The 24,040-nt window shown below is 41.2% G+C and overlaps 1 protein-coding gene across 6 annotated transcripts in view; it reads left to right on the top strand.

The window, feature by feature from the left end:
• TASP1 (taspase 1) overlaps window positions 1-24,040 on the top strand; it is a 244,452-nt gene that overhangs the window by 170,783 nt on the left and 49,629 nt on the right. For 4 of the 6 annotated variants that reach the window (XR_001512903.1, XR_001512902.1, XM_006758101.2 and 1 more), the window contains exon 12: window positions 18,678-18,788. The exons of the other annotated variants lie outside the window; for them this stretch is intronic. Coding sequence is in view for 2 of the 4 variants with exons in the window: in XM_006758101.2 (XP_006758164.1) it covers window positions 18,678-18,788 (111 nt within the window). In the remaining 2 variants the exon portion in view is untranslated. The remainder of the gene's footprint in view (window positions 1-18,677; window positions 18,789-24,040) is intronic. 6 annotated transcript variants of the gene reach the window in all.

Here is a 24,040-nt window from a genome sequence, read left to right as displayed (position 1 = left end):
GGAAAGAAGGAGGACCAGAAATGGTGAAGATGGTCTTTGAGTCAAGGTCTTTGCTAGATGGTTTCGAGTTTGATAGATGATTGGCATCTACAACTTTGCATTTAAACTGTGTCATAATACACAAACTTATTGAAGATAGTACTGTACTTTTCATATTTTTCTTTTTTAATTGGAGTACATCTCATAGAGGGTCACAGAGTTGCAAAATAAATCATATTTTTCTTCCCACATGACATAAGAAACTTATGTAGAATCCCAGAATATTTTTGTGTGCAGAAGTTTTATAAATCAGAATAAATTTAAGTGACTAGGTGGAATGGGGACAAAAGGAAACAAGAAAAAATAGATAGCCAAAGGCTACAAGGATGACAGTCATTTTAGAAATAAATGTGGTTTTCTAAGGGCCTTCAAGAATGTTCTTTAGAAAGCTAATGGCAAAATGGAATACTTTTGCTTTTCTCCTTCTGGGGAGTTGTTACAGCCTTTTGGAGTGGCTTCCTTTTTTTTTAAAGAATAGAAGCTTAAGAAATAATGTTCCCAGAAATGTATCTTATTTAAAACAAGATGCAGAAAGCTTGTGTGGGAAGGCTAGAAGGTTTGATAATAGAAAGGGTAGTTACATTATAATCAGAATTGTTGAAAGAAGTAAAAATTTGACTTATTATTATTTGGCTAGAATGAATGGTTAAAAATCACACTTATTGATCCAGGCAATCATCATTTAAAAATACATAGTTCATCTACTAATTAAATTGAATAATACCTAACTTTGATTTTTCAGTGCATGTTGAGTGTAAGAAACAGAATCATCACAATTCCCAAGAAAACCGGAAGTTACCTTTTGTGACATGGCTGATGCATTGTTTCTAAAGGAGAACCTTGGAATAAAACTGGGTCAGGCTTGTTCAGGGCAGTCTCAACCATTGTTCAGTTTTTCCCCTCGCAAATAAGGAAAAAGAAAATCTTGTTATGGTATTAAATTACTAACAGGATCGATCAGCAGCTGACTAACAAGATGGGCTTATCAGCATAAATGGAAATGGGTAACCAGCCACAGAAGGGTAACTTTCTAGGGCTTTGGGCATTCACAGCTGAAGTTGGTTTTCTCCCTGTGGCTTAGCTTCCCTGTTTACACAATTAGCCTTCTCTCGGAGCCTGGAAATCCCATATATTTTGGACACTTGGAGCTTTCTAAATAGCAGAGGATGATTATGTTAACATGTGTTCCTACTCAGGCATTTTGGGAAACAAAGAAGAGACCATTTATATTAGCTTTCAAATTTTGATAACTGGAAATAAATTGGTAATATTCTTTGATTGGAAAGCAAATAATAAGCACAGTACTAAAAAAGTAAAAAACAAAAACAACAACTCTGTAAACAGTGTCATGTTACTTTAAAAAGAGCCATAGTTTTGTTGCTGGTCTGTTGATTTTAGGGACCATGGATTTGGTTATAAAGGTTGGTGCCATCACAGAATTGGGAGCTCCTTGACTATTTCACAATAAGTACTTTATTTTAAATTTTATATTAAAAGATATTTATGAAATATTAGGACATAATTAAAACCACACAAGGAATTTATCCCATACAGAAAAAAAAATAAAGATCTTTGTTTCCACATTAGCAATATTTTTTTCTCCTAAGGGTACTGATTAGGTGATCAAAAAGCTTTTTGTCTGTTCCTTTAATTTGTGAGCATGTGGAGAAACCGCTAATATTAGTTACAGTAAACTTGGAGCACATAATTATAATGTTGCAAGAGGAAAGGAAAATTAAATCATATGAAGCTGAAGGCTGAGTTGTACAGTCTATTGAGTGATTAGTTTGAATAGGGTTTAAGTTACACTTCGTGGATGTGGGTAAATAAATAAATACATAATTATTATAATGCTCAGAATAGATTTTAGAATTGCTTCTATGGTTGTAAAGTTGCTTCCCCTCATTGTAACCTAATTTTCTTTTTCAGTCATCAGATATTTTAGAGTAACTGATTTTTGAGCCTGTGAAGACCATATTTTCATGAGGGAAGAATAGAGTATATGTAAACAACATATTCTTAACCTTTTATGAATGTGATAAAACCCAGTCCATTCATTAGCATTAATCATGGGCAGTTTATGTGGAGTGCCTCTCACATAGTCCATCTGAGGTTCAATGACACATGATTTTCTGCTACTTACCTCTCTTCTGGGTTGATTTCCAGTTTCAAATCGGGTAAGCTCAGAGTGTCTTCTTGTTTAAGTAGCAGATTTGTATTTATTTAAAACACTTAAGCCAAGTTGCAGGCTCTACTTACTTGAATTTGTGATTAGGAATTCTGTAATTATTTGGAAGGGGGGTAAATTTTGAATGTGTTTGCTATAATTCTGTGGGGGGGGGGGCGGCATGAATATGTCTTAGAAATTTCTTCAAAGGTTGAAAATAATCCTGCCTGTCTTACTTACCTTCTTCCCTTTTTTCTTGTAAAATATGATGTTCAAAAGAGCTCCTTGTTATATTCTATAACTATTTAGATACAAAGATGCAAAACAAATGGTCAAAGAATCCAACCCAAATACTAATTGACAACCGATAAAAATGATATGGGTGAAAATTAACTCCTTTTGGCTGAATGATTTTGAAGCAACACACTTAAAGCACAAGTATTTGGGAGAGATTAGCCTTTGATTAAAAATAAATACTTTTTAATACAATTAAGTAAATTTTAATAAATTAAATAATTAGTACTTATTTATAAATATTACTCATTAATAGCCATATTAAATTAGAATTATTAATAATATTAGACATGATAATATTGTGGTTGGATAAGAGAATGTCCTTGTTTTTAAGAGATTTCTTCTGAATTATTTATGATGAGTGATTATTAATATTTGAAACTGATATTCAGATGGCACAGAAAAATATTATTTATGGGTATAATGCTTTCATACTGTAGACTGATGGTGACTCTGTGAAGTTATTGACTTTCTTTGTAGGAAGATTTCGATCGGAGGCTTCTTATGGTGTTTTTCATAGTAACAGATGTTTTAAAGATTTTTATAGGTTTGAATGAGGTAGGAAAGAATCTCTTTCCTATTGCTTTTTATATCAGTTACATTTATCCACTTATTATAGTAATTCCACATAATTATATGGCACTTTATACTTCTCAAATATTTTCAAATGTCCTTCTTAAGTCTGTCTTTTAAAACTAATGTTGGATTAGTCATCTCCTTTTGGTAAATGATTGGAAAACTCAGAACCAAATTATGTATCAACCTAATGACCTGCAGGTCTAAGCCTACAACCCACATTTCTTAATCTCCTAGGATAGGCACTCAAAACAAAGTGTGTGTGTGTGTGTGTGTGTGCATGCACACACTTCAACACTCTTCTCCCATGTCTTCTGGTAACAAGGAATGTTACCAGAATTTTGGATCTTGCTTCAGCAGCCTCAGTTCTTGAGTTCGGCTTGGAAAGAATTCAGAGCCAAGGAACTCAAATTATAAGAGAAAGCTTATTTAGAAAGTCACAGAAGTGGAGGGAGTGAGCCCGCTTGGCTGCATGGACTCAGGAAAAAAGTTAGAGGCAAAAAGAAGGGTCCTTGGAGCTTATAAAAAAGAAAGTCAGAGAGAATGTGCCTGGGGGAAGGAGAAGAGGAAAGGTTAAGGCATGCTCCAGAGAGCCGGTGGGTCGGGGAGGTCTCAAAGGAGGGTCTCAGTGGAATATTCATCAGCTGTCCAGATGTGTCCCCAATGATTGGTTGGCACCAGGGAGGAGGTCGTTAGTCATTGCACCTCGTCCTGAAGTCAGCCATCATGTCACCCTGCCTGGCCTTCCTGCTTTTCTGGGCCTGGGGCTGAAACACACTGAGGCCAAATGTTATCCTGAGGGCTTAATGCTTAAGGGGGTGGTCATACAAAGGTTTGTATGTGGCTATTCTTTGCCCCTCTTGTTCCAGAATTCCTAGTTATTTCAGCCTGTCAAGTGATCTGTTTTGGATAGAAGTAAGGCTTGTCTAATTCACATGTTGCCTATGTTGTGTGGAATAGCATATTCTGTCTTTTATTCTGCCTTTGAGAGGGGAGTGGCATGAGAGAAAGGCTACTGACATGGAAGTCACAGGATCAGTTCAAATCTCTGTTCAGTCACTTGCTGGCTTTTAGGATCCTGGATGATTCATTTTTCTCTTTAAAGGCTGCTTATAGTGACGAATCAAAGATTTATTTTCTTTCTTTAAAAACCTCTCTTGAAGAACCACTTCTCATGGCTTAACCAGAGATTAATTTCTACTCTCATTATAAGACACCCAGAGGGCCTGTGCCTCAGCTCCACAGTCTCCAATATTCCTGCCTCCTCCTCTCCTCTGCTCTCCTGGGGTGTGGCTCTCACCACTCTCTGGGCATCACATTTGCATTTCAAACAGGAAGAGAGGGATGGGCAAAGAACAAAAGGAATGTGTGTGCCACATGCCAACCCTCTTTAAAGGACTCTTTAAACAACTTTGCAAATGACTTCTTTGTGTCTCATTGGCCAGATCTGTGTCCTGTGGTCACCTCTACCTACAGAGAGGCTGAGATACATAGTTTCTTAGTTGAGCTTATTGCTGTCCCATCAACTGGGCTTCTTTTAGTTAGAAAGAAAGAGAATGGATGCTAGGTAAGCATCTGCTGTCTGCCATAGGGGTTGGGTTGGTGATCCTTGGTCTAGGTGGCCCTGTCTAGTTCCAGAAGTCATGAACTCTATTTAATAAGTTCTCGGGAAATTGGTGATGAAGATGTTAATGCTCTGGGTGGCAGAATAACCTAGATCGGGGTTTGACAAATTATGTTGCAAAGGTCAAACCCTGCTACCCACCCGAATTTGTAAATACAATTTTATTAAAGCACAGCCACACTCATTTATTTATATACTGTCTAGACTGCTTTTGCATTACAGGGATAGAGTTGAATAATTGTGACAGACTGGCTGGCCTGCAAAGTTGAAGATATTTACTATCTGGTCTTTTACAGAAAAAGTTCACCAATCCCTGGCTTAGATGATCCAGAAGAGCCCTCCCATTTGGGGGTTTCAGAACAAGCATTTGTTCATTTGTTCAATTTGTATTTGAGCATCCATTACATTTCAGGCTTCAGACTGGAGGGAGAGCAGTGAGCTTCCATTTTATAAAGTCAGGCAGACAGTAGGCAAATAAGTAAAACTTATAGCCTATCACATAGTAGTAAGAGCTACAGAGAAGAATGAAGCAGAGAGATGGAGAGTGAGAGCAGGAGAGGAGCCTGCAGTTTCTGAGCATGGTCAGGAAAGGCCTCCCTTAGAAGATGCCTTTTGAACAAAAATCCAAAGGTGTGGGACAGAAACCAGGTGGCCCATGGAGGGAGTAACATTCCAGAAAAGCATGTGCAAAGGCGGTAGCAATGTGTCTGGAGAGGCTGAGAAATCGCAGGGAGGCCAGTGTTGCTGGAGTAGAGTGAGCAGCGGAGAGTATGGTTAGGGCTGTCATGTAGGGCCTTACAAGCCACTGTAACTTCTCAAGCCATGAAGAACCTTGAGAAGAGGAATAACATGATTTATATTTTAACATGGTCATTCTGGTACAGTGCTGACAATAGACTGGGCAGGGGGCCTTGGAGAGGGGAACCTGGGAGAACAGTCTGGATGCTGTCAGGCTATGAGGTAGTAGATAATAGTGGCTCAGATTCGGGTGACAGTGGCAGGACAGAAAGAAGTGGTTGGACTCTGGATAGTTTTTGAAGGTAGAGCTAACATGATTTGCTAATCAGTTGACATAAGGTGAGAGATAGAATCAAAGATGACTTGGATTTTGGCGTGGGCAACTGGAAGAATGAAGTTTCTATTTATTGATGTGGGGCAGCTTCCAGGAAGAATACGTTTTATGGGAAAAATTGATCAGTGTTCCAGTCAGTGCTTATTAAATGCTCAAGTACAGTGTTAATTAGGCAATTGCATATTCAGATCTCTCATTTCGGGGAAGGCCTGGGATACAATAAATTTGAGAATCAAGAGTGTGCCGATGATATTTTAAAGTGATGGACTCTATGAGTTCACCAGGAAAATGAATGTAGATAAAAGAAGATGTTGAAGGATCCTGGAACATCCCAAAACTAAGATCAAAGAGATGAAGATTAACCAACAGTGAGACTGAAAAAAGATAGTCAGTGCTCCTCCAGGATAAAATCCAGGGTTTGTGAATTCCTGGAAGTCTGTGGAGCAGAGTGATCAGTAAGTCAAATGTTGCCGACAAGTAGTTAGGAACATGAGGCCCAGCTGATTGATTGATCGTTGACTTGAGCACTCTGTGGAGGTCATGGGTAACCTTGCAAAGAGGGTTTGGGGTTTGGTTGGAGTGATGGGGATAAAAATCCCATTTTGAGTGGGTATAGGAAGATAATGAGGAGAGAATAGCAGAAGGTGAGTATAGACAAGTCTTTCAAGGAATCTTTCCTTTTTTATAAGGATGAAGAGATGGGGTGATAACTGGAAAAGGAAGTTGTGGGGATTTTTTTGTTTGTTTTGTTTTCCTCTTTATAGCAGACAAACAATATAGGAGAAATTAGAGCAAACAATACAAGAGAGAGGCAAATGACTGCTATGTGTATGTGGGGTGGGGTAATGTGAGGGATGAGCTGCCATTGTGAGGTCTTTGATGGGTGAGAAAAAAATGGACCATGCACACGGATCAAGAAGATGTGGTGGAGACCCATGGAGATTGTCCCTGATTGCTTCGGCTTTTCTCAGGGAATTAGGAAGCAAGGTCAGCTGCAGAGTTAGGGTGAAGAAGGAGGTACTAGATTTGAGGAGGAATGAGAAAGTTAAGATCCGTACTTGGGAAATGTGTGATTGCTGGGCAGCATCAAGGACTGACACTGAGGGTAGTGGTGCTGTATTTAAAGAGCGTGGTTAGCCATATTAGTGCCATTCTTCAGCCAACTTCAGCTTATGGGTGCAGGCATGGAGTAGGATTTAATTGTGCTTGGAGTTTTGCTAGGTGAATAAGGTGGCCAAGACCAGGCCAAAAATAGTTGATAGTTTCTGCAGGGAATTAATTATAATGATGGGCCATGGACTTGAGCTCACGTATGGACCAAAGTATGGACTTAGGGGGATGCAAGACAGGTTGAAGAATTGTTGAGAATGGGTTCTAAATGGTGCTCACTGGAAAGTTAGAGGCACTGCTAGTGAGATGCTTGCAAGCAAGATCTGTGGAGGAGGCGGAATTTGTTAGTGAACACAAGGACTAGGGTGTGGTAAGGGGACTGAGTGGCTGACATAGAGTATGGATGAGATTCTTGGGAGAGAAGAGGTCAAGGAATTAAGAGGTCAGGGAGTTGGAAGTGTAATCTTCATACCTTGTAATCACTAGGAATTATGTCAGGACAGATGTCAGAGAAACTGATCCAGGAGCATAAAATTGAGGAGTGATAGGGAGTGACCTCTGGGGGCCAGTAGATGAACTGCCACACAGACAAGTCTGACAGAACACGCAAATCTGGTTAAGGGTGTGTGGGCAGCCCCGAGGAGGAGGAAGAGACTACCCAGCCAGACACGACATAAATATTTTATTGTTTCCACAGAACTTATTTACATTAGCATGAATTTTAAACCCGTGTACACCTAACGAGTGTAGAAATGCCAACTGTTTGTTACAATTGAAATGGAAAGAAAAATGCACGATTCTCTGAACCCACAAGCACTAACATTGTATGTTGGCACATGGACCTGCACGTCCACAAATCTGCTGTTTTTTTTTCTTTTTTCTTTTTTTCCTGGGCTGTGGCATTAATTGACATGAACATGAAACAGCCACAGGGCTCAGGAGTCCTGGGGTGGAGCCCAGCCAGAGGGGTACAGAAAGTGAGTGATTCTTCTTTTCTTTAGCCCAGAAGTTGATCATCAACTGAAATCTGAAATGAAAAATATGAGTTACTGACACTCCCCTTTTTCCTTCATGGTGCTCGCCATCAAAACAACATTGTTCACTCAACTGTCTGCATAGATCATGCGCTTATTAAAAATGGCTAAAATATGTGTGCTGTTTTGAAATATTTCCAATTGAACAGTATTTCTAATGTTAACCTTTTTGGTTGCACACTAGATTAAGGTTTTGTGTGCCACCACTGACTGGGCTATATTTAGTTGTCTCTCTTGGTGGATATGCATAATTGAAAATGTGCAAATGAAAACATCCCTCTGTCCCCTCTTCAAATTAAGACCTTTTTATGAGTCTCACAGGAGTGCTTCACTTGATTTCTATGTTTCCAAAAATTTTGTGGGTGGAGGACCTTTTTGCTCTTTAGTAATTATCCCTTTCTGGGAGACAGGTCCAAAATAGACCTTGCTTATATGGAATTCCTCAGATTCTCAGATTGACATTTCTCAATGTTTATCTCAGCTTATTATCATAAAAACTCTCTTGATGAAATTCTGTGTATGTATCTATGTATCTGAATAAACTTGCTAACCTGTAGAATTCCCAGAATTTTTATTTTCTCTCTCTCTCTCTCTCTCTCTCTCTCTCTCTCTCTCTCTCTCTCTCTTTTTCTTTCTCTCCCTCTCTCTCTCTTTCTCTCTCTCTTCACATCCCCAAGAACATACTTAGAAAGAGGAAAGGGAAGAAAGTGAATATGTGTCCTGACTGGGAATCAAACCTTTTGGTTTTTCAAGACAACACTCAACCAATTGGGCTACTCCAGCTGGGCCCAGAGTTTTTAAGAGTGATATTTTAGCTTTATCCCAGATACTTTTTTTTTTCCTCAGAGTTGCTTGAGTTTGGCGGGGTCTACTGTTTATTCTTCTATAAATTAAAGGTAACTGACACATTAATTTGGTCTTTCAATGTCATTGATGTCATATTAATGCTATTAGAGATACTTTTACACATGCAAATGAAGTTACATTATTTGGTTACTGTTGCCTTCTTTCTGGTTGTTCTGTAATGACCAGATCCCTCTCCAATAATGTTTAAAAATTTTTAAAAAGTCATAACTTTCATTTTTGCCTATCAGCTAGTTTTTAAGGCATTTATGGTTTACCTCTGCAGATTTTTTTTGTTGTTTTTTTTATTAGATATAGTAAATGGTTACCCACAGCCCAAGGCTTCTAGGCATGTAGACTGTAAAAATCCACAAGTAAATCAAACAAGGCAGCTAAAATTCCACAATGAAGGTGAAAAAAAAGTTCAGGGCTTTATTTAGTAAAGAGTGACAAGCTGAAAAATAGATCCTGCCCAGCACCTACGGTTAACAAATTAGAGCTCTACTGAATGAGAACAGGGCGGGCATTGCAGAGATGAACAAGGCCTATGATGGACCGACGAAGGGAAAGAAGTTGGAGCCTTCAACTAGGAAAAGAATTTCACAGGCAACAGTAGATCTGTCTGTGACCAGGATGACTGTCCTGGAGGCACTGCAGCTGATCTTACATGATGAGGACAGGACATGTAATAACTTGATTGAAATGACAGGTTGAGATCAGTGACCCCTTGCACACTTTCCAGTGTGGTACACGGAGAGCAGCGACCCAAATGCTCTTCTTGGTAGAGCACCTGCCTTCAGCCCCCCGTGGAATTTCTTCTGGTCCCACATCTACTCTAAGCAGCATCTGCTGCCCTATAGACTCAGCATGATGGGATGGGTCTGGTTTGTTCAGCCATGCTGGGCCATCTCACTGGGCCCAGGGGAAGGGAGGCACAGGGCACATGGGACTGTCTCTCTGCACTCACTGAGGAGCTCTTACCTGGACCACCACAGAAGCCTCCTCAGCAGTCTACCTCCCTCTTCTCTTGACAACTATTCCCATTCCCGTCTACTGTTGACATAGCAGCTGTTCTAATTCCTTTTCTATGCCTTTGATGGTCCTCCATTATAAAGAGGATAAAATACAGACATTACCTCATGGTCTCTGTAATCCCTGTCACTCTCCTCTCTTGCTCGTCATGCTGGCCTCCTTGGTCGTCTTCTTGATTTTCTAAATCCCCAGGTTCTGTCACACCTCAGGACATTGACGTGTCCTGTTTCCTCCGCCTGGAACGTTCCTGTTTTCAATCTTCATCTGGTTCTTTTTTCCTTATCTTTTAATCTAAATAAAAATGCTACCTTCTCAGAAAGGCCTGTCAGCAGTGGGTTCTGCCTGCCCCCATTCATCTCCATCTCAGCCCCTCATTGGTTTCCTCTGTGAGGCTGTCACAATTATAAGTAACATGTGTGCATTTGCTCCTTTGGCCATCTCTCCCATCAGAAGGTAACCTCTCTGAGAGCTAGGACCTCTCATGTCTTGTTTCCATTGTAGTCCCAGAATAGCATTAACTTTGCAATTAATAGATACTCAAATAGTTATAGAATAAATGAAGGAAAAGTAACAGTGATATACATACACTGTTACAATTGATGGGTCACCTTTTTGTTGTCCGTCCCTCCCCTTTCAGTATATAGGCTTCTTTATTTTCCTTCACCCAACTTAGGGGTGCCACTCCCAGAAGGAAGTCAAGAGCTCACTCTGGGAGCTTTGGGTCTAGCGGTGCTTGCTTGATGTTTTGAAACAATTAAAAATATTGTTGGAGCTTTATTAGCAAGTTAATTTCCTAGTTATTATGACCACCGTCATCAACTTGCTAAGCAGAAGATCTTGGAAACGATACCGCCTTCTTAAATCACTCTACTCAGGGAGACAGCAGAAATCCAATTAGTGCCATTTGCCAACCACACCCAAGGACAGATGAAGCTGAGGAATAAATCTCATTTTGGCATGTTAGCATAAAACTGGTGAATATTCTATTGAGATCCTCCCCTAAGAAACCCCCTCCCCAAACTCCCAGCCTTTAAAATCCTCAAAAAGAAGGTCCCTGCCTATGCTCTCCCTCCAGGAGCTGGCCTCCACTTTTCCCCTCCCCTTCTCTCTCTCCTTCCCCCATAGGCATGCACCTCCTAAACTCTAAGGCAGCGGTTCTCAACCTGGCGGTCGAACGACCCTTTCACAAGGGTCGCCTAAGACCATCCTGCATATCAGACATTTACATTACGATTCATAACAGTAGCAACATTACAGTTATGAAGTAGCAACGAAAATAATTTTATGGTTGGGTCACAACATGAGGAACTGTATTTAAAAGGCCAGAAGGTTGAGAACCACTGCTCTAAGGGATCTCACTAGGTTTGCAACCAGGGCAGCAATGGGCAGTGGTACTTTGTCCCCAGCAAACCCTCAGAACCTGTCCCCAAGGCTCCCTTTTCTCTGACTTCTTAGTGCACCAAAGCAGCCCAGCCTAGGCTCATTTCCCCACCTAGTCCCTCTCATGTTATCCTAGGCCCCTTCTTATTTCACTGTCTCAGGTTTAATAAACATCCTCTAAAATTCACCTGGGCTCGTGTTGTGAAGTGTTTCCTGCACAAAATCAAGAACTCACACACTACTGGCTGGCCCTAGGCAGTCCTGTCAGGTCCCTTGTCTAGTAATAGAAGGAAAGAACTCATTTAGCAGCAGTGAGCAGCTCAAAACAATAAGCAGCAATAGATGAGTGTATATGTTCCTTCAGGTCTGATGTCCTTTGAGGGTCTTAGTGCAGCGATTGGTAGAGACAGCCAGTGCTCTCCCAGGGGCTTATCTGCATTATTTAATCATACTGACTTTGTTTACCACGTTTAGCTAAAAAATTCCAGCCTCGTTCCCTGAAGCAAATGGCATTACTCATGAACATTGGTGCTTTGGGCCATATTATAAATACCATAAGATATTTGGCACAAATGGAATCTCAGATTCAATATGCAATAACTTCCTTCACCCACAAAAGCTTTTTTCATGTTTCAGATACTTTCATACGATTGGTCAGTTAATCTAAAAATTTCCCAACACAGAGTGTTTTCACTTCACAGACAACTTGCTATCCAAACATGTTTTGCTTTCTTTTGTTTTTGTCCTGTTCTGGGGGAGTAGACTGAAGCTTCCTGAAATTTTTTATTTTTTAAAATGATTTTAGAGAGGGAGAGATAGAAATATCGATGGTGAGAGAGAATCATCAGTTGGCTGTCTCCTGCACTTCCCCTACTGGGGATTCTGGGAACCTGGGATCCTGGCCTGGAATTGAACCTCGACTTCCTGGTTCATAGGTTAACACTCAAATACTGAGCCCCGCAGGCCAGGCGATATAGAAATATTGCTAGTGACTATACCAGAAGATAAAAACTTACCATAAAGGAAAAGTCAATGGTTGTTTTTCATACTAAGTCTACATCTCATAAGACATTCTATAAAGATACATAGTTGATTCTTTTAAACTATGTAGAGCTGTGCTTACAAATTATATTTTAGGGGTACCATATCACATTTCTTTGTCTAAAAATCCACATGGTTCCAGCATTTGAAGGTGTCAAGAACGTAATTGACTCCATCCTTAGTTTTCCCTGGGTAAAATTGACCAGGACAGCCTGGCTGTTACACAAAATACAATTTTATTATATTATGTTCATATGAAAATTCCAGTGAGAGTGGGAAGCAGGAGTACTAAGCAAGCCTATTTTTAAGATCATATGGAAAAATCACATGAAAGTAACAAAGAATATTGTGAAAAAAATGAATAATGAGAGGAAACTGGCCCAATCAGATAGAATATAATGTCAAGCTATCATAATTAAAGCCATTTGGTATTTGTGGGAATAGTTTCATCAATGGAACAGGATAATGTAGGTATGAATGCAAATACATGTGGGAATGTAATATGTAATAAAAATGAATTTCACATCAGTGGGTAAGAGATGAATTTGCCAACAAATTTATGTTAGGCAATTTGCTGACCATTTAAGAAAAAAGTAGTAGAGCAGGCGCCTCCCCTGCAGTCCTTACGCCAGAAGTAGTTCCTAATGGACTAAAGTTTTAAGTGTAAAAACTGAGATTATAAAAGTAATAATAAAAAACATGGACAGCCCTAACTGGTTTGGCTCAGTGGATAGCGCGTCGGCCTGCGGACTGTAAGGTCCCAGGTTCGATTCTGGCCAAAGGCATGTACCTTGGTTGCGGGCACATCCCCAGTAGGGATAAATCTCATTTTGGCATGTTAGCATAAAACTGGTGAATATTCTATTGAGATCCTCATCAGTGTTTCTAACTCTCTATCCCTCTCCTTTCTTCTCTGTGAAAAATCAATAAAATATATTTTTTTAAAAACATGGACACCTTATTTCATAATTTTGGATTACAGAGGCCTTTCGGTAAAACTTCCAATACAGAAACTCTAAGGAAAAAAGAATGATAAATTTGGTAGATAAGGGATTTCAAAAGGGTCATTGGCTTCACTCAACTCTCCTCTTTAAAGAGTGAAATTATAGCGTTTAAAACAATGCTTTTTACCAGGAAACTGCACATACTGTGGTACTGTGTAGAGGTGGGTTTTGAGGAACAGGTATAGATCTCAGGGTTTGTAGTGAGAGGATCTAAGGCAGTGGTTTGTTTTCTGCTCCCCGCTCTGTTCCCGCCCCCCTCCATGTTTCTGTAGGCCTGTCATTTACCTCCCTGTGCCTCAGGTTCTTTCTTCCCTTCCTTTGGTTTCTCACCTACCAAATGAATCTAGTAATAATCATTCCATTGGGATTTTTGTGAGGGCAGGAAATGATAGAATGCAGGTAAGTTTATACAAGTCCAATAGGATAATGGCCGCAATCTGTAGGTTTTTCTTCAAGGGCTGAATATAGTGGCACTTTATGAATGAGCCAATGCTTTGAACTTAGTGATCGGCTCCTCTCATTGTGTTATGTGATCTTCACATCATTGTGCTCATACGTCATGTCTATAAAAGACATGTAAACTTACAAAGGCATTTTTAGAGGAGAGGTCCTTGGTCTTTCAGGAAGTATAAACTATTATTCTGCTTCTGTATTTAAAGAATATTTGTAATCTTTATTATTCTTTTGGAGTTAGAGGTATGTGTTTTCATTAGAAAACATTCATTATTCCCCCATTGTTAATTTTCTTGCTCACCTGACGACCCAACCATCTGTCTCTGTGTGTATCATTTATTTTTCCCAAAGTACCAGTATCTGTAATTCTTCCAAGAGAAAATGGCATTCAAGTGATTTGGCATATAGACACTAAAAAGAAGAAAGAAATCCCCAGAAATGTGTTTAAAAGACAGAGGTTCTTTGTTCAGTGTGATTGGAAGATGGAACACTAGCAGCTGCCATCCAACTACAGAACCACTCTGTTGATAAGTTCTCACATGTTGAAGAGGAAGCGTTGTATTAGGTTTCACAAAAGGTGCTTGCTGGCATCGGGTAATGGCTGGTTGCTGCTTATGGGTAGGCATGAATCTCTAAAGCTGGCAGCACCCCTAGGTCTATGCCTTTCAGAACTGGTGGAGACACCAAGGACTATTAATCCAGCCTCCTAATTTTTCAAATGAGGGACTAATGCAAGGTTCAGAGAGGTGAGTGGATTGTCTAAGTTCAAGTAGGATCCTGGGTGCCTGGCTCTATACCCCAGTGTTGTCTCCATTTGTGTTTTGTGTCTATCTTAGAATTTGTCTATTTGTCTGTGACCCCACCCCATGGCCTCTTGGTCACAATTGATTGTTCTAGGTTTGATTCCTGACTAATACTAGGCCAGTCCGGTTCCCCGTCTTTCTGAGTCTGATTGACGGCCCCAAGAATGGTAAATCTGATAAAGAGAGGAAGTCTCTTTGGTGGATTAATGTCAGGTATACAGCTCAGGGCTGTGATGGGCATTGTCATCCCTAGTAGAGGAAGCTATTTTTGGCTATTCTTGAAACCCATCACATCCTTACCCTTCCAGAAGTTTGGATTTTTTTCTCTTGGATTTTTATGAGCCAGCAATCATTCTTTTTACTTAAAATCATTCTACTTGCAATTCTTGCACTAGCAATCAAAAGAATATTGATTAATATTCCCACTGACTTCTTTATTTCAATACTTAGAGTGATTCTCCTTTTCATTTCTTCAAATTCTTCATCCTTAAAGATTATGGCACAAAATACAATAAGTAGTTGTCTCATTTGTTTATAGTCTGAGTTTACAATCTAAATGATGTCCAGATTGTACACATTTGATCACAGTGAATGTGTTTCTTACCATCTGTAATTATAATTTCATTCCAGAGCAGTTATAGATTGGGGCACTTAAATAATCTATTTGAGACATTTTATTAGGGTGAAGGAAGCTTAATTATTATTATTTCTTTAATCTTCACTTATTTTAAGCAACTCCTTGTATATATATTAATATTTTCCCATTTATTTTTAGAAAGTGGAAGGGAGAGCGGGAGAGAGAGAGAGGAACATCAGTGTGAGAGAGAGACATCAATTGATTGCCTCCTATATGCACCCCTACTGAGGCCTTGTCTGGAAATTGAACCCATGAACCTTTGGTGCGCACGCTGATGCTCTGTCCGCTGAGAAACACCAACCAGGGAAGACACCAGTTTTCTGTATGGGTACAGAAAGCATCTACCACAGTGCCCAACATGTCACTCCATGTTAATTTTTCTTTTCTTACTGGGAACAATAAGAAATAGTGTTTCCTTTTATATAGAGAATATTTAACATTTTAACAGGGAAATTGATACCCTATCACCACCCCTCCTAATTGCTGAATGTCAGCTGAGCCCTGGTTCCAGCTGTTGTAGAAGGTTATCCAGTTAGGTACCTTAATAGATTTTGTTCAACATGATAATCTTTGAGAAGGTAATCTTTGATAATCTTTGAGGAAACTAGGTCTTGTCAAAGTGCATTGACAAGTAAGAAAGAGTGGAGATAAACGCATGTGTTTAAGCTACTAAGTTTAACCAGAGTTCCCCCCAAATCCAGTTTGGTTGCCTTTTCTTTTTACCAGCAAAATGCTATAAAGTGTCTTCCTACCATCAGTATTGCTACCACCAAATGTTTAGCACCTTAGAGGTTACAAAGTTCACGTATACAAAATCAATCCTCACAACAACCCAGAAAGATGTCTTTTAATTAAAGAAGCTGAAGCTTGGGTTGTCTTTAAATATGTCTTGCTTAAGAACACAATTGTGACCCTGGAACCAAAAAAAAAAAAGTCTTCTGTCTGAGTCAGTATTTTTTTTTTTAATATCACAGTGATAATATGAAATCTGAATACTTCCCATGACAAATTTGGAATCTTTAGATATCGCTAATCCTTGTTTCATTAAATTATCGAATGAATTGATACAAAGGATGAGGAACCCTGATATTAAGCTTCCCTGGTGAACTGGGACCCCATCCCCTTCAGAGCACTCACATACTGTCTTATCATCCTCATGCCGCACACCACACAAGTAAGTCAGAAGTGTGTGAGTGTGTTTGTTTTGAGGAGGTTGGGGTTGGGGATGGGGATGGTGGTGCATGAATGAAAGCATTTGTTAGTCACTAAGAGGGTTTGAAAGGTGAATCAGATATCCTCACCTCACAGACCTTGGGTCTGTATAAAGGCAGTGAGCTGAAGAACAGATTCAGTTAATAGGAAGAACGGGAGCCTGGAAGGACAGTTCATAAACATAGACCTTGGGGAAATGAGATACAAGGAGTCCAGTTTGGCTGGAGCATATCATGTGTAAAAATAAATAGGGAGAGAAGGTTGGGAAGGGAGAGAAGGGCTAGGCCAGGGTAAGGAGTTTGAACAGCATTTTTGGGGCAGTTGGGAGCCATTGATGGTTTTTGAATGGTTTAGTGATGTGATCATAGCTTGGGCACATATTTCTTATTAGAGTAAACTTTGATATCTCTGTTTCCCATGCCCTTCATATAAACAGCCCTGTTGGTTCTACTTACAGAATAAACCGTGGGCTTACCACCCTGCTCCACTGCCACTAGACTCACCCAAGTCCCTGTCATCTCTCAGCTGGGTTGCCATGGCAGCTTCTTTGGTGGCTTGCTGCTTTCACTCTTGCCCTGCCAACCAGTCCAGTGCAAGTAAAAACTGCCATTGTCCTGGGTAAAGCCCTGTATCATCTTTTCATCACTCTTGGAGTAAAATCCAAACTCCTAGTGTAATCCTACATGGCCTGGCCCTGCCACTCTCTGAACACATGGTTTTCTGTCTCCTCCCCTCTCTCGCTTGGCTCTTGCCACTCTGGCCTCCTGTGTATTTTCTGAACCCATGCTCCTCCCACCTCAGAGTCTGTGCATTTGCTTGGTTGACCTGCCTAGAATGCTCTTTCCCCAGACCTTCACATGATTATTAGCTCCTTACCAAAAGATGCGTTCCCTGCCCCTTGATGTACAGTAGTCCCTGCCCCAGTCACACCCTCTGTCATTTACTGGGACTCATTTTCTTCATAGCACACTTACTACTGTCTAAATGGGTTTCTTTATTGACTTGAGTTTATTGTCCCCCAACCTGCTCAACTAGATGTGAGCAGGGATTTCGTTTTGTTCACTGCTGTATCACCAATACTTAGAAAAGCTCTAGCACACAGTGCATATGTATTGAATTAATAAAGTTAGAGATTTGAATGAGTGGAGCAGGGAGGCTGACCGGAGCCTGCTGCAGTATGTGCAGTACAGGGTGCACTGAGAGGTTTTTCAGAGGAAGCAAGGGGCAGAGGCAGGATTTGCCATGGCTTGGAGTGCTGAGTCATTGGAGAGGGAAGAGGTAGAGACATTTGAACTTGGACCAGTTATAAGGAACCCAGGATTCTTTTGGACACAACCAACCATCTTCATTATAACGCATCCTGTACTCCTGCCTTCAGAAGAACGTGAAGCCTCCAACTTCTGGTGCTCTTGGGTTTTATGACAAAACTGGGTGATTTACTATAGATGTCCCCTCACTCCAACCAACCTCTCCTCCACCCACCCACCCACCCACCCAACTCCTTGGAAGCTTAGGTTTCAGCTTTCATAGGTCTCCTTTGCCCGTTTTCTTTCCATTTTCTAAAAGGTCATTTTTTTTTTCTTGTCTGTCTTTTTCTCTGTCCTTATTGGGCCTTACCTTTTTTCTTCCTTTCCCCTCAGCTTACTGGGATATGAGGAAAGATTGGAAATAAACGCATGTGTTTAAGCTACTAAGTTTAATCAGAGTTCCCCCCAATCCAGTTTGGTTGGCTTTTATTTTTACCAGTTTCTTTGATAGCACTGGGGTTCACATGTTTGAAGAAGATGTCCTTGGAGAGGAGGCCAGAGGGGTCCCAAAATGCCGTGCTCTTGAAATGCTCACCAACCACTGGACTCTCATAGAAATGGAATTTCACCCTTATTTGTGTAATCCTTCGGGAGTGTTTTAACATGTTGGTAATAAAATTTGTGGCTTATTGTTTAAAATTGAATTTAAGGTACTATATCAAACCTTTTGGTGGCATGCCCCTGACAGCAGGGAGAGCCTGGGAAGTGATCCCTAAGAGCTGATCAAAGGGAGTTGCTGAGCATTTTTCCCCCCGTATTTGTGTTTGGTCCTTTAATCTGGTAGTGTTTCCAGTTCCATTCTGAATACAGTAATGCACACTCCACCCCCACTCAAGTCTTCTTGGCAGCATCTGGCACCGTCTTTGCCAAATGACCCCTGTTCAGGCATCGGCCTGCCTTTGCTATCAAGCCTATACAAGGCAGGAACAATGGTGATTGTCAGGAAATGGGCATCGTTCAAGATCTTATTCATAGCACGTTTTTGTTGTAGTAATCAAATGAAAATAGTAAAATTGACTGAGAAGTGATCACTAGTCATTTCTGCCTAGGTTCACCTTTCCTGGCCAGTGAAGACGGTGTGCTTGGAGGAGTGATTGTTCTTCGATCTTGCAGATGTTCTGCAGAGCCTGACTCCTCCCAAAATAAGCAGACACTTCTAGGTAAGCTGGACATAAACAGTATGTGTGTGTCTTTCTTTCATATTTTCAAGACATGGAAAGATTTATATTCTTAAGTCAATAAGCTGTGGGAGAGCCAGGATGCTCTGTTGACATGTAACGTTCTCTAGTCTCCTGATCTTTTTGCATAGATAAACATCCAAAAGATGACTGTTTACTTCTGAGTCTGTGTGTAGAGAATAGTTTTCAAATGGGCTTAGAACCAAGGACCTTCACAAAAGCTCAATATTAAGAATATGGGACCATGTATTTATCCCCTGCCTTATTCTACAAAACATTTGAGATGACCTATAACAGTATGCACAGTAACATAGAGTTCCTTCCTGTCCTCCCTCCCAAAAAGGAATCAGAACCATGTGAAGAACTACTGGCCTAGAAATCCATCCTGACTCCATCCCTTATTAGCTGCGACACCTTCATGCATCAGTCTTACTGCTCTTTGTCACTTCACATCTGTAAAATAAGGACATCTGCCATGTCCTCTCATAAAGCTGTGGTGAGGACGGACCAAATGAGTGTTTTTCAGATTTGCAGATGTTCATCCAGATGTGTGCTTTTGTGTCTAGCCAAATGCATCAGTGGGGATAAAACCCAGCCTGCCCTCCACTTGCCATGGCCCAAACTTGTAGGCTCCCTCTCCCCTGGGGTATCTTTTTCTAATTAATTCACCCAGAGGTGGTATTTTTTAAAAATCTGCATAAAGGTACCACATAAACTAGCAGGGAGCCCTGTATGTTATTTTTTTTATTGACTTTTAAATTGAAGTTTACATACATGCAGAAAAGTGCACAAATCATAGCTGCAACTACTTGACAAATGATTACAAAGTGAACCCACCTATGTAAGCAGTACCTTTATAAAAAAAATAGAACTTAACCACAGCTCCAGAACACCCTTGTAATCCCTCCCTCTCTCTATCCCTTCCAAAGTTAACCACTATGCTGACTTCTAACACCATGATTAGTTTTGCTTGGTTTTATATTTTATATAAATGGAATCATAGGATGTGTACTATTTGTGTCTGATGTGTTCAGGCAACCTTAAGCTTATTAGATTCATCCATCTTATTAGACATGTCATTAGTTTGTTCATTTCCATTGTTGCATAGTATTTCGTTGTATGGCTATTCCAGTCTGTATTTATCCATTCTTCTCTAAGTATTTTTTATATGAGCAGTATAGGTAATGCACAGATAGTTCAGACCTTTGTATCAAATTCCTTATAGAAAGTGTGGGTGGTACCTGAACTATGTTGTATGATTGTTATGGTACAAGTCTCTTCATACCCTGAGCTTCTGTGAGTATAAAATAGAAGACTCAGCATTTCTTATGAGTGTAAGCAGTATTTTCTCTATAGAAGCCCAAAGAGCTTTCATAGAATCTCTCCCCTCATTCCTCAAAGGAAAAAAAATGTACTTTTATATAAAGGGCCTTTTTCTCCACCTGGATTCTGACCACCAACCTCATCATATTTTTGGTAATCTCTCTTTCTATCCATTATACTTGGTACTGATTTGACTTTGGGAAATTTTTTTTTTAATGGCCACCTTTTAAAAAAACAAACAAGTCTATAATAATGAAAGCTTAATATGCTAATTAGACCAGACGACCGACCTTGCTGAGGAAGCCAGGGCTGTGAGGAAAGCGCAGGTCTCGGATGCCTGCCAGTGGCTGGAGGGAAGCCTGGGTCCTGGGTGTCAGAGGGAAGCCAGTGCTGGCAGCCAGGGGAAGAAAGACCTACTCTTGCATGAATTTCGTGCATCAGGCCTCTAGTAAATAAATAAATGGCCACCTTTTGTTAAACGAAGGCACATTAGCCATTTGCTTCTTAATCATTGCTGAATCCTTTGAATATCTTTCCCAGTAGATAGTAGGGAGTTTGGTTTTAGAACATGCAGAGGTTGTAGCTGGGCCTTCCAAAAGAACTCAGAATAGCCCTTGGTACGCGGTGTTGGGAGGGCAGTTATTAAAACTGCTTCGTGGACTGATCCGGACAGAGGGTCACTTCTTTACTGAGCCTGGACTCTTGCCCATTAGAGTTAATCCTGAAGATTGTAAGGTATTTTTGGTGGTATCATATAGAAATGCACATTTAAGGATAACTCATAGAATTTTTGCTTGTGTTAAACAGTTTTTATTAGCAAGTTAGTAATTTTCTCTGTCTTAAGAAGAATGAAATGTAATGCCAATTTATGAAATAAGTGAAATTTGTTAAAGTGAACTAGAGGGATTGATCTTTGTGAGGTTAATCTACTAAAACCCAGTGAATACTAGTATCAACTCATAGATGCTACACACTACATGGTTGTTTACATTTTTGGCTTTGAAAAAGTTATGTATATTCAGTATGTAGCATGAATTCAAACATGGTACAGAAGGATAGGAAGGGAGACGGAAAGTCATCTCTGCCGCCCCATTCTCAGAGCCACCAGTCTCTGGATCTGGTTATTCTCATGGGAAGCACCTTCACTCCATAGGATGTATTCATGCTTCTATTTCTGGATTAGTCAGTAACTTATGCCTCTTGGGAGGGGGGCGGGGGAATTAACACAGCTCACACCAGTTCCCCTCCCCTTTCCTCCTGACTTTTGTTAGAATTCTACTCTAGCTTGAAATTATGTTTTTTAATTTTATTGCTACTCTAAACACTATTTCTTGATTCATCAAATTTATATAATCAACTATCCCTCACCCTTAAACTATGTAAGAATAGGAAAGTTCATGTGCTCCTTTCCTTTTCCTCCTTCTCTCACTCCCAACCCTACCTAACCTCTAGCAACCATACCATTATTGCCATGGTTATTAACATTTACATTCTGTTCTGTAGCTATACTTGTCTCTACTTATCTTTGATTAGAGGTTGATTCCCCAATTAGTAATCAGCATTGACAGTATCAAGATTGTATAAATAGTATTCACTGCAGATCCCAGTAGTGGAGGATTATACCTATAAGGGAAGTGTCTGTCATAAACCTCTGCCTGCAAAAGGAGAATATTTCAAATGTGAAGCTCAGGTGGATTCTCCTTTGTGGCACCCTATCAGTTGCCCCAAATCAGGCCACAACTTCATTTGCTTCATGTTTGGACCATGACTTCTCATTTATCTATACATATAAAGAGATAATATGCTAATTGCCATTACAGTGTCCCCATAACTACCAATTTGCATATTGATGCGTGCGCAGCAGGGGCGGATGGCTGGAGCCAAGTTCCCCGGGGTCTGAGGAGATCTCCTAAACAGGAGCCTGGACTGCAAAGAAGGAAGAGGAAGCGGCCATGGGGAGCTCTTCCAATCCCCCTGCACGGACACCATACCCCAGCCCTCGTACCCCTGGGGGACAGGGAGGCTGACCAGATGGAGAGAAGACCCAACCTTGGGGTAGCTGCAGCCCGCACCTCCGACCCCGATCTCTTCCCCCGCCATCCCCACCAGGGGCACCCACAAGAATAGCACGGTGGAAACAGGCTTCTGAGACAACTTCTGACAGGCAGCCACTGTCAGCGCCCCTGAGGCACCGGGGCCCGCGGCCCACTGCTGCTGGGCCCCCTCTGCTGAGGCTGGGCACACCTCTCCTCCCTGAGCGGCCCCCCAGGGTCAGACCCTTGCCCCCCAACAGCAGCAGCGCTGTCTCCGCAGCGGAAGCGCACTGAACCTGGCAGGGGGCACAGCTAAAACCCACCCTCCTAGCCCATCTGGCTCTACCCTGGCCCTGCCCCCACCTGGCTCCAGGAGATTGGACCCCACCCTGAGCAGGTACAGCTGCGAAACAGCCACCTACAATTTAAAGAATGGCGCCAAGCAGGAAGGTTTGACAGTTATTCCCCATTCAGCTTTGCTGCCTCCCTAGTGCTCCCCTAACTCCCTGCCCCACCGCCAGTGCCTCCAGGGACAACCACCGCTACAGGGCTGCTGGCCAGAGTCCGCCCCTCCGAGGCCTGTGGAACCCTCTGCAAAGCTTCCATAGCTATAGTCCCAGGAAACAATCATGCCCTCCTCCCCTAATCAGCACCTGCTACCTGCGAGGGTACCCATGGGCTTAAAAATAACAATCCCTTCCTGTTTAGACATCACTTACTTGATGAAACATTTCTAGGTTTATTAGCTCAGAACCTCCTCATGACAACCCAGGGAGGTAGGTGGAGAAGAGATTACAATTCCCAGGGTATATGCGTATGTATTCAGAAATGAAGCTCAGAGAGGAAAAGTTTCAAGCTCACTGGTTCCCAAGGTGTAGCACACACTCCACAGGGGGGCAATTTGATTTTAAGTGGGAGCAATTTGAGAATGAGTTAACAGTGATTTTTAGGCCCACTAAGCCATCAGTCGGACATTCCCCCAGAGCTCCTGGACTGCTGGAGGGCGCCTAGGTGCTTTATAAAACTCATGGCTCCTTAATACTTAGTAGTATCTACTAACCAAGACTTCTCAGGCGCCTTTCTTTCCTACACATCCAAATAAAACAAAATAAGGTCTAAAAGCCCTAGCCAGTTTTGCGCAGTAGTTAGAGCCTTTATCCATAAATTGTTTGCAAGAGGTAGAGCTTAATTCCTCTCCCCTGAGTGTCCCTACCAATGAATAAAAATATGGCAAAGTGACAGTGTATGACTTCTAAGGAGAGGTCAAAAGAGGCATTGTGGCTTCCTCCTTGCTGTTGGAACACTCATTCTGGGAAAGGCCAACAGCCATCTTGTGGGGACACTCAAACAGCATGTGGCATAAAAGTGTGACCTCCTTCCAACACCCAGTGAGGCATGGAGACTTTCTGCCAACAGCCTCAGCTCTGAGTGTGAGCCTTCAGATGCCTGCAGCTGTGGGCAGATTCCTTGATTGAAATCTCATAAGAAAGTACTTAATTCCTCACTCACAGTAATCTTCCTATCTAATAATAGACAAACATGGTAATTAACCATACCTCCAACACGCTTCCCATTGGCTAATCAGGGTGATATGCAAATTAGCTGCCAACCAAGATGGTGGCTGGCAGCCAGGCAGCTAAAGCAAACAGGAGGCTTGCTTGCTCCAGTGATAGAGGAAGCAAAGGTTCCCTGCCTGCCGTTGCTGGCCTCTGAGCTGCACTCTAAGAAACAATGTTGCAATTATAGAAGCTAAACAAACCCCAGAAACCTGCTTTCAATAGCGGAGGCCTCAGAGCTGGAGCTGCAACAGTGTTTTAATTATAGAAGCCAAACAAACCCAGATACCTGCTTTCAGCAGCCAAGGTTTCAGAGCTGGAG

The sequence above is a fragment of the Myotis davidii genome, unplaced genomic scaffold (assembly GCF_000327345.1).
Source record: "Myotis davidii unplaced genomic scaffold, ASM32734v1 scaffold32, whole genome shotgun sequence".
Lineage (NCBI taxonomy): Eukaryota > Metazoa > Chordata > Mammalia > Chiroptera > Vespertilionidae > Myotis > Myotis davidii.
The sequence above is the reverse complement of the archived record's forward strand: the minus strand, read 5'-3'. Positions and strand labels throughout refer to the sequence as shown.